This window comes from Volvox carteri, assembly GCF_000143455.1.
Source record: "Volvox carteri f. nagariensis unplaced genomic scaffold VOLCAscaffold_16, whole genome shotgun sequence".
NCBI classification, from domain to species: Eukaryota; Viridiplantae; Chlorophyta; class Chlorophyceae; order Chlamydomonadales; family Volvocaceae; genus Volvox; species Volvox carteri.
The window spans coordinates 1,064,777-1,076,043 of record NW_003307559.1 but is presented as its reverse complement, the minus strand read 5'-3'; the positions used below and the strand labels follow the sequence as shown (position 1 = coordinate 1,076,043).

The following is an 11,267-nucleotide window of genomic DNA, read 5'->3' as shown; positions in this document are numbered from 1 at the left end:
ACTCTAGAGGATCCCCATCGACAATCTCAAGCTATGACAACTCGTTACATGTGTCTGTAATAAAAAAGGGACTTTGCGATGGTGTGGGGAGCTCTTTGAGTGGTGGGACTGTGGAAATCCAGTTTGTTTCGCCCGTAACAAGTTTGTTACGGGCGAAACAACGTCCCTCTGAAACGTTTGGATATGCCTATGCAACACATTTCCTCAATTTCATGAACTGCAAGTATTCTAATCCAACATCACCCCAATCTCAGTGTAAACTAGTCTCCAAATGTGCCTGCACAAGACTGTCACCCCTGTCACCCGGCATTCACATTGCCTTAACCTCCTAAGCTTGTCGGGGTGTGACACGTGGGCATGAACCTTGTGACCGGTTACCCATCTCGTTAACTGGACCCGTTAGGTCGGAACCGGGCCGGAACCGGCCTGGAGTATGCCATTGGGCATATAGCACACAAGGTAATGCAATCAGACAAGTCAAAGAATGTGTGGCTTATAATTACAGCATATTCCCCGTCCCACATAATTATATGATGTGTGGGACAAGGGGGCACATCTTCACCCGTGGCCGCTACCTGGCGAAACCCTGCCTTCCCCGGTATTTCGGGGCACCCTCATCTAGTCACCCTAGTCAACTTCTCAGTGGATCGCTCAGAATCCACACCCACAACCAGCATTCAATGGAATCTGCCGGATCGACGGCGGCCCAACTCCATTCCTAGTCAGCTCGCAGTCCATCAAACAGTCCACCAACTAGGGGCGCTCTACCCTGGAAGGGTTTTGACCCTGACAAGTCTCGATCCTGGGATCTCCCAGGGCAATAATCTGTGCCTTACCAGTAGTGCCTGATCTAAGCAAGGCTTATAAAGATGCAGGGATATGTGTGAAGTTTTATGATTTAATGAAGCAGAAACCTGTAGTGGATGATGTACTTCAGTTAGGTGAGTGGGATACGCATGGGACATACTGTGTAGTATACTACACACACATACACACAGAGTGCATACCGGCAGCCAGGATCTCCCAAGGCTTTGGCCCACCACAGTCAATATCTACATTTTGATCCACCGTCATTGTAGCTGTAGAGAATATTCCGTTCATGACACCAGATACTGGAAGCACCAGTTTGCCACCCCAGCCCTGTGATGTAATATAGAAGCCAAATTTGGCACATACATATGTTGGGTGTCATAGACGCATTAGTATTTGTGCAGCAATAATGACTCAAAATAGTAGCATAAGGAGAAGTGGATTGGGAACAAAGGAAATCTAGATGTAGTACTGAAGCTTATCTGGACGTTGTTGGACATTACTTGACAACTGATGTACTCAGTGGGTGCTATTTAGAGGTTCGTCTGTAAAATTTGATTGTCTATACACCGTCGATCTTCGGGCCTTGTGTAAGCTTCATACACCTAAGGTAAATGCACATTTATGAACTGTACCTTTAAGACTGGTTAGTGATTGATAAAAAATTATCAATTCCGTAATACTACGGATCGATTAGCTATACAAGCAACAGCTGGTACTTATATAACCTGCAGGTTAGTAAATTGGGATGGCTGTTGACACTTCCCAGGCCAATTTGGATAAAGACCGCCAGCCCCATGATTAGCATTATTTACGCACATTGGTCTCAAGTTCTACCAAAGCTGTGTAGCGAGCATCCTTATATTCCTCCACACTCATATATAGTGATACAGCCAGCTTGTCGGGGCTGAATGTCACTTGTGAACTGTATGTCTGCAAGCATCCATAACAGTGTCTTCAAGAAAGGAAATATATATAGACCATTCTATACAGTGAATCTACATATGACATATTTCTTGGTCCCATCTAGATCTATTATATTATGACCCTGTCTACAAATGCTAAAACATATTACCGATGGTGGGTCAAGCTGTGATCCACGATTCATACAATCACACAGTTGAGATAGCGTGGTACATACAGGACTTTATGAGCTAGGATATTTCCGAGACATACAGCACCACGCCCTGAAATAACATACTGTATCAAGTGTGTAGCTGAACTCGGTACCACGTGTACTCTCTTTTCCCTTGGTAACATCTTCAGTAATTGCCTTGGTACGCTCAGTCATAACCTGCCAGGACAGGAATAGATTTATATCAGCGGGCTATTCGAGAGCTGCTTAATGAAATAAGTCAAACATTATGCATGGCGCAACTATAGATGTAATTACATCTATAGCATTTCTTTAATTGCAACTAAAGAAATGCTATAGATGTAAGTTTTCTACCAATAGACCTGCGAGGTCCAGTACGAGTACCTGCATTAGAAACGCTAACAGAATACAATACCATTCGGTGTGCAGCTATACAACACCCTGATATATATGATACAGACTTATACAGAACTTCATATACACTAAAGCAGATCTGTAGCTCACTATCTTCTGTATGGATAGGTTACATACACCCCTACAATCCAATCTTTCATGTTCCACTGTTTGGTATCGATCGATGGAACCACATTGCGTGAACCATATTTCCCATCAGAAGGATGCTTATTAGCCTAAGCTGCGCAGTTTAACTCAATGAAAGACATTTAATAAGTATCATAATTAATATCTGCAATATCAAGCTGATCGACATTTATTGTTTGGATTATGCTATAATGATCCTAAAAGATGCATGTTTACAATCATACACATGCTCTCTGTTTCTCACCTGGTAGAAGGCAGATGCTGAGTTGGTTACTCCCTCATTGACGCTCTCTGTCAGCTGCTTGCTAAGCTCCGAGCTGTCACTTCTCTCACTGGTTGAAATAAGGCTCCTGCTGCGGCTTTGGTCTTTGGTGGAGCCTGAGCACATGCATACAACAAAACATAGTAGAAGATGAGGAACGGGCAGCCTGCCATAAAACGTACGTACTACACACTAAAACCTCATTATAGCGTATGATATGGTGGCGCTGTAGCATCATTGACAAGGTTAGATACCACACATTTACTGGTGGACAATTTCATCATCCAGTGACTAGCTAGTGTCTCCATCATAAACAAAACCCACCCTACACCTGAGATCCATGCATTATAAGAGCAAGCCTACCTACTAGGCATACTAGTAGTATATATGGTTATGCATGTCAAACACAGGTTATTAAGCATGACCTAACACAACTGGAACACGGTTACCCATCATCATAATGTATGATGTGTGGAACAGGGGGGTATATCTTCACCCGTGCCAGCTACCCTACGAAACCCTGCCTACCCGGTATTTCGAGGCACCCTCATCCAGTCACCCTATTCAACTTCTCAGTGGATTGCTAAGGTTCCGCACCTGGGCCGACCACCCACCACCAATCGACAGTGGCTCAACTCCATTAATAGGAATATTCCTGGTCAGCTTATCACTTTATCCGAGGTCACCACCGTCCATCAACTAGGGGCACTTTACCCTCCACCATCTGCAGATCTGCAAAATCCTTCAGCTGAAGGATTTTCGACCATGACATGTCTCAATCCCAGGATCCTGGGATCCCGGGATCTCCCAGATGCCTCACCTTGGCTAACATCAACACCGTAGGTGTTTTGGCGACTCACTTCCTGCCATCCGCCCCTTTCACTGGTTTGCTCTGTAGAGAAGGTCTTGTCTTCACCAATGGTCAGGCCACGTGCCTGGCTAGAGCCCTGGGTGAGTGTGTTTGAGTTTGTCTGCTGGCTTGATACCTCTGCAGCAGTGGTCCTCTCCCGGCTACTTGTCTGGCTGGTAGACCAAGTCCGAGAGTTTTCACTCGTGGTGCCAATTGAATATTCTGTGCCCTGCAGAAAGGTGCTAAGGTTTTACTATTTTGGAAACGGGCGTATTAATGCTATTACAGGTAATAATCTGAAGGACGCTACTTAAGTGAGTGGGTTGTAATGGAAGTACATGGCAAGCAGGTTTCATCATAATCTAATGCACAAATGATAATTAAACCTTATATTTCATGTATTCATTTGTACCCTTGTGTTCTGCCTTGTATCTGACGTCGTTGATGATGACTGGTAGTCCTTGCCCGTGGTGATGGCAGTTGAGCTCTCCTTCCCAAAAACTGTTGATTCACGAGCAGTGACGGAAAAATCTAACTCTGATCCAAACACTTTAAATCTGGTTCCAACCTACATTGCCAGCCAGCAGTAAGGAACACAAATGGGCTCTCAAGAAGCTTGCCAGCAAGCCAGCAGCATGCATGCATGCAGGGATTCAGGAATCTGTATATACGGCACAGTGAATGTCACTGTTCGAAGTGGAGCAAAACATAAAACATTGTCAGTATATGACCATGGGCCGCACGACTTAATTTACACCCATGACTGGCATTTCATGATCGGGCATATCACGGGATTCACATCCACTTATGTAACAATTGGCCAAGTCATGTAAGGGGCATGACAACCGTCATGACCACGACTCTGCCATATGGCCGGCATCACGACCGGTTATCAGGCCTCCTGAGGCCTAATGAGTGATCATGAGGCCTCATGACTAGGGCTATGACTGAAACGCTCCCTTGAACAGATATATCTGTGTAATCAGTACTGTGCCCTTGTGGGTACTTCCAATGAATGCATAAATAATACTATTGCAAACAGCATTTTTATTAAAAAAGTAAAAATTTAGCTAGGCATGCATTCACCTGCTTCCCTTCTCCTTTTAAGTAACTTACATAATTACCTGGCTATGTACCCATACATATTTGCTTCAGGGTGCACAATAACTAATGGAATCTAAGAGGCTCCTCGAGGCTGCAATAATACATAATAGGATTGGGCAAGGCTTCACCATCTAGTTGGATTTCTTAAAGCCCCAATGAATTGGTGCATATGTACATGTAACAATGCAACTTACCGTTGCATCAACACCAATCTCTTGGGACTGAGACCGTGTCTCTGTCTGAGTGGTTTCAGATGAGGTGGTGACGGACTTACTACTAGATTTGTCAGTCCCGGTCATGATGCTTGTACTTCTGGCGTTGTTCTTAGTAGTGCCTTTGGTTTCAGATGTGCCTGACTGCAAATGTATAAACATATATCCACATCACAGATTCAGGCACAACTGTTAAGGCACAGCATTGTATCGTTGTAATTCCAGGAATGACTTGTGCAAGAGTGCAGGATAATAGAATCCTGCAAGGGAGCTCAGAAATTATACCCCCATATTGATGGACAGTAAGGGACCAGTAAGGGACGTACCTTGAAAATACAAGCAAGGCAATGCATGTATACCAGTAAGGTATACCGGTAAGGTAGTATACCGGTTTAGTGGCCACCGGCATTGCTAAATTAACATGCAGTCATCAAGGCAACATCATGACATAGATATAGAATGGACATCAATGTAGCCCAGCTATGGAAAGAACCTCACATATTACAAACACAACATATGTAAAGGGTTTTGTTATTAATAGCATATGTCCAAAAAATAGCATATAGCCGGAACATTCAACTAACCTCAAATTGTGCTAAGGCCTGCCTAACATACCCCATCTCATGGATGACCTATAAAATCTCATCTCATGTATGAACACTAACCTGAGAGTAACTCTCCTCACCAAACCTGCATAAATACGGTTCAACACATGCATCCTACCTCCAGGGTTTTAGAGCCGCCAGCTGTTTCAGACTTTGATGTTGTTCTCCCACGGCTTTGCTCTTGTGTCTGACTGTACTCTTGCGCAAGTATATCCTCATTGGATTCCTGGGGGAGTGCCAGAGCAGAACGGTATGTAGAACCGTGGGCATGTCACCTGTTTTGATGTTATCTAAGCATGTGTTGATTACTACAGCTGGTGATGGAAGTCAGCATTAGGGCTATCTCGCTCCCAAAGTAAAGACCGGATACATAGCTTGACCCCATCTTTACAATTTCAGTCCCACCCTATAGGCCTAGCTAGGCCTGCTTAACAGTTGTACTGCAAGTCCTCGATTTTCCTACTAAAGCTAATCCTCTTCCACCGGGTATTGGTTGTCTACCCTGCTGGTCATCCCATACAAGTACTTACCTCCTGACTGCATGTTTTGGCTTACACCCACTAAGAATAGGTGCAGTAAACACACATGGCCCTGGTTGTAACAATCTTAGGTAACAACCTTGGACAGGTCAGCGTCCTTCTACTACATTTTTTTACTCTAATCCTGCCCTCACCCTTGTAATCCAACTGTAATGCTATAGCAGGTAGCTACCTGGCGGGAGTAGGTAGCTGCACTTCCAGAAGCCAATGCATCTGACCAGGATGAGGCATCAGCTGTGCCCAACGTCTCCTGTCTGCTCTCACTACGCTGCTTAGTGACCGAGAAACCATCCACTACCTCAATGCCTGAAGTTGCGCCCTGGTTCACTAGAATCCCAGTAGTCTGACCTGTCGTGCTGGAACGCTCCAGGGACACCTTCATTACACAGGACCATGTAGGTGAATGGTGAATGGCGAGTAACCAAATGCAATAAAGGATATTGAGAAAGAGGTAATCGACAAAGAACTGTTCATCAGCATATATAGATCACATACATTGATTACATATACTCTTGTATGTACACAGACTTATTATAGTATGGCTGGGGCCCCGCCCAATAAAAAAGCGATAAGGTTATTGAATAATAACAAGGGTGCACCTCTGCCTGTACTACAGGCTGTGGCCTCTTTTTATTGCCAATACAGCCTAAGCATGAATGTATGTGGCCACATACCAGGGTACAGGGCCGCCTGCAGCTTTAAGATGTGTAATATGTCAAAGCACATAAGAAAGTATGCCACAGAAAGGGAGCCCTTGCACAGAAAGCTGCTTTCAGCTCTCAGTGCTTTTATTTGCAAAGATAGATGGTCAGTCCAGCAGTGCCAGCAGTGCTGCATACGCCGGTTGCTGATACCTGCCAATAAATATCCAACTATTGAGACCATATAGCTGCATATGTGCTCATGTGCAAATTGTGTGCAATTATATGAAGGATTACATTATATATGGCATGGTGTACATCTTGATGGTATTTGTGGGTGAGTAGGTTGACAATGGTATACACGCATGGACTGGAGAGAGTCCTCTGTTTTTTTGCAAATGAGGCATGATTAAGACTAAGCTGGATTAATAAGAGCGACAGGGTGCAAAAAAGCAGAAGATCAAACATGTGTTAGGAGAAATATAACACTCATCTGTTATGTCCGCAGTATATAGAGAGGCCTACCTCTATGTTCTTGGAGTTCTCCGTTCCATTGGTGGTACCTAAAGAGACACTGTCACTACTGGCGATACCGAAGGTGAGGCTCACGGCGTCGGAGGTAGTGACACTGTAGGTGTTGGTCACTGTTGCAGTAAGCTGACAGCTTGCAACAACATCTGAATCCCTCATAGTGCAATACCCACGTTTTCCTGCATGACAATGCACAGTTCAGGGTCTTTTTTTCAATGTGTACTAATGCTATAAGAATAATTGCTAACTGCACATTTAACGGTTTAGTTACACAGAAAAAGTGTAGATTTACCAGATACATTAGCTGTTAGCCGGTCAGCAGCACTAATGCCAGCAGTATTGCCGCCAGTTAAGAAGCCGTCTATGATTTGGAGATCAGGTGTAATTGCTAAGTGTAGCTTTGTTGTCATTCCGGATACACTCCCACCATGAACCCCAGTAAGGGGACCAACAATGAACAGGTTCGTAGATGCACCTATATAGCTATTATGCCTATATAGGCATAATATAGCTATATATAGCTAGCTATGCAATGGTGGTGCATAACAGGACTGGGGCATTGCCCTGTGTAACGGGATGACAATAACCTGTCCCAGTGATAGGGTGGCAGGCATGCACACCCCCCCACCCCCACCCCCACCCACCCACCCACCCACCCACCCACCCACCCACCCACCCACCCACCCACCCACCCACCCACCCACACACCCACCCACACACACAGAGTAGTGGCAATTTAGAGCACACCTTCACAGTAGGCCAGTGCCTGGCTGCTCCGAATGGGCGGGTCCAGCAGCTTGAAGGAGTCTAACACGTAATTGTAGTTTCTTGGCCAGGGATGAAAGATTAGGTACAGAGATGTGATGTACTCAGTTCCTGTGTATATGCACATGTAGCAGAAGACAGTTATGCATAAGTGATGCATGCAAGTACAATTATGCGCATTCATGCATTCATACATGCATTCACTCATCCAATTATTCAATCACCCATTCCTCCATTTTATCATTTTGCAGTGCATCGCAAATTTGCATTGTATCTTTACAACTCTTGACCTCATGTAACTATTGACCCCGTCTGAAGCTGTTTTTTATATGAGTAGGTTGGTCTAATGCATATGCTTACACTTGTATGATATATATAGACCCATCGAATTCTAATTAGATGTATGTAGGATAAGGTTATGCATGCATGCACATATGTGTAGGATATTTCATCAATTATTCTAACGTTTGCGTGTGCCTAGTTCACGGCATCTTCTCTGACACTTTTTTTATGCGACAGCTGTGTGATCTCATTCAATCCTATCTTACCATTAGGTAGAAATCAAATGCAATGGCCTCACTCGTGTTGCAAACAACAATACTATACTATGGCCAGGTGTGGTCAGACTATGTGCCGCCCATGCATCTAGTACACACGCATGCACATTACAAACATCACTGAACCAGGCTCCAGTAACATACATAACTAGCCGTAGGTGTTCTGTGCACATGCCAGAGCAAACACATGTCACACTGTGACATGGCATGCCATATGTGGTTGTAGCCTTAGAACCCCATGTAATCAGCGCACCATAGTCATCTAGCGCCACAGTACCGCCAATACCAGCTAAGATCCCACTGTTGTTGCCAGGGAGCAGCAGTGTGGGAGCGTCACATGCACTGAAGCCGCTGGCTAGTCGATCACCATATGATGTGATCAGACATACTGCGGCATCCACAAATGTATCATTACCAGACAGGCGTGTATCTGAGCGGGCTGCACGAGAGCGAGTCTTGAAAACCAGTGTTCCTGATAAGAGGCGTTCACCTGCATCCAGTTTACATGTGCCAAAAGGTATCCAACAGGATGCAAGAAAGGCCATGCATAGCCCCCACCTTGATGGTGGTGCATTTGCCATGCATGTATGTTATTGGAGCCACATGTGAAGTCTTGTGGAGGACAAATGCTGCCTGCTTGGGGATAAATATTTATCCCCAAACACATGTGCATTCCTGAAGCCGTGCTTTCAAGTGCATTGTGTGTTTATGGAGGGGTGTGTGTTATGTAGGCCCTTACCGGGATATAGGTCCATGGTTTGAGGCAGGCCACCTTGGCAGTGTTCACCAAAACTGTAGGATTGGCCGCCTCGTGTTCGTACATCTACCTTGCATAGCCGAGACTCTAGGAAGGTATCACGGGAGATAATACTAACCCTGTTGAGTAGATTTGCGAAAAACGAGTGGGTTTCACCATAACCATTTCCTTTTAGGTATTAATACCTGCTATGTAACATGAAGTCAGTCCAAACATCCCTCACTGTGAGGGTAACGGTGAAAACTCCATCCAACTGTGATGATATCATACCTGCTGACCACATCTGGAAAGGCAGGGCCACAATGGCTCCACCCAAGGTAGGCTGCCTTAACCTGGGCTGGCGATGTAATTCCAGCTGGGCCAAACGTAATCCAGTAATTATCATGGAGTGCAAGGCCTGGGTCTGTTGGCTTACTGTTCCTCCACCTCCCATACCATTTATTGCAATCAACATAGGCCTGAGCAGTCTGGTTGATGCAAATTGCACAGAGGAGAAGGCCTGCCAAGAGGCATTGCAGTGAAGCTACTGGATTTGTATGTCTGCTGTTGCCAGACACCTTATTGGAAATCCCAATGGCCATGGTCTTCTGCTTGGGGTGGAGAAGATTTCCTGCGGGATCGCAGTGGTGAACGAAGGGTCCAATAGTATATAATACACATGTGAAGTTGAGAACAAGGAGATGACAAGAGCTTTAATCGATCTGGCCTGCTGCCAATAATAATCATTCATAATGCCGGTGTAGTAGCTGGTATGCCATACGGCACATGTGTCAACTACAACTACACTCGCGCGCCCTTTTCAGCGGCGAGATACTACAGGTGGTTCAAAGGCACCAGCACCAGTATATACTCCACCTTCACACAGCGAAACTAGTTAGCTAGGTCACCACCAAACATGCACAATATAAAACAGAATAAAGCAACGGATGAGGACATTATCCCTTTGGCCTATCATAGGGAAAAGGGGGATGGGAAGGGGACAAAATGATGTTGTCCGCACTCAGGCACTACACACGGCATGTTAGTTGCTGCACAGGATTACGCAAGCAAATGTTCATAATGCACTATAAACACGTGGGTGTGCCTGGAGCCTAGCTAGGAAATATGCTTAACAGATTTGAAAAGTACAATACAGGCTTGAAAGAGGAGCCGAAAATTTGCCAGCGTGTTGTATCACGACTGCTTTGGAGAAGTTCCGATTGGCGGATGCAGATCCCGTGATATGCCCAGATAACACATACGGTTAAGATGCCGAATCCGAACGAATTTCTGTCATTGGTGAGTGCTATGCCAGCATCTCGAGAGACTGTTTCAGCGGCTAGGTACTACGTGCGGGGTTGAGTTTGAAGTTAATCAGAGCTGTGAGGGCTGGTTTGAAAGTTCAGCCGTGCTGTGGCAACATTACTTGATTTGGGGATTGCAGTTTCAGGCTGTGTTGGTGCTTTGTGCCCCCTTGCTGCAAACGGCCAGGTTTCATCCTTCACACAGCAGTATTACAATGGTAAGCTTACTTCCTCATTCACTAGGATTAACGTTGCGGATTAAACCTCTGCCCTCCATCGACACCTTGCCTTCGTATTCCTTGGTCCCCGGCGCCGTAGCTTAATTGGTAAAGCACCACCTTAACCGGTGGGAGATGTGGGTTCGAATCCCACCGGCGTCACCATGGGTTGTGAGACTTGTTCGCTGATAATGTATCAGCATCTGAGGCTCTCCTCAGGGCAACCCGTGGTGTATGTGATGACAAGTCCGTCACCAGAAGGCTAGGCGCCGAGGAGGAGGAGGAATGGATGCACAAGGTCAATGGAGCTGTCCAAGCAGAGTACCTATCAAGAAGTTGCTGTAGCATGGCTAGGCCGAACCTCGCACGAGCCTTAGATGGTGACCTCTACAAGGGGTGCGGAATCCCCCAGCGGGTGAAGCGGGTCGTAGGGGGTTAACTACCCTCCGCCAGGACAAAGCGCAGGGTGCTGTGTAGAGTGCAGTAGTGTAAGGGTA

At 45.6% G+C, this 11,267-nt stretch overlaps 1 protein-coding gene across 1 annotated transcript; it reads right to left on the bottom strand.

Annotated features, from left to right (window-relative positions):
* Nucleotides 1–1,617: 1,617 nt before the first annotated feature.
* On the bottom strand, nucleotides 1,618–9,267 carry VOLCADRAFT_90316 (uncharacterized protein; the record flags this gene model as incomplete). Its single annotated transcript, XM_002949814.1, has 12 exons — nucleotides 1,618–1,743; nucleotides 2,012–2,104; nucleotides 2,691–2,824; nucleotides 3,529–3,655; nucleotides 3,971–4,126; nucleotides 4,857–4,901; nucleotides 5,598–5,705; nucleotides 6,191–6,394; nucleotides 7,185–7,369; nucleotides 7,938–8,066; nucleotides 8,766–9,002; nucleotides 9,252–9,267. The coding sequence occupies 12 exons, from the start codon at nucleotides 9,265–9,267 to the stop codon at nucleotides 1,618–1,620; spliced, it is 1,560 nt and encodes a 519-aa protein (XP_002949860.1).
* Between the last annotated feature and the right edge of the window lie 2,000 nt (nucleotides 9,268–11,267).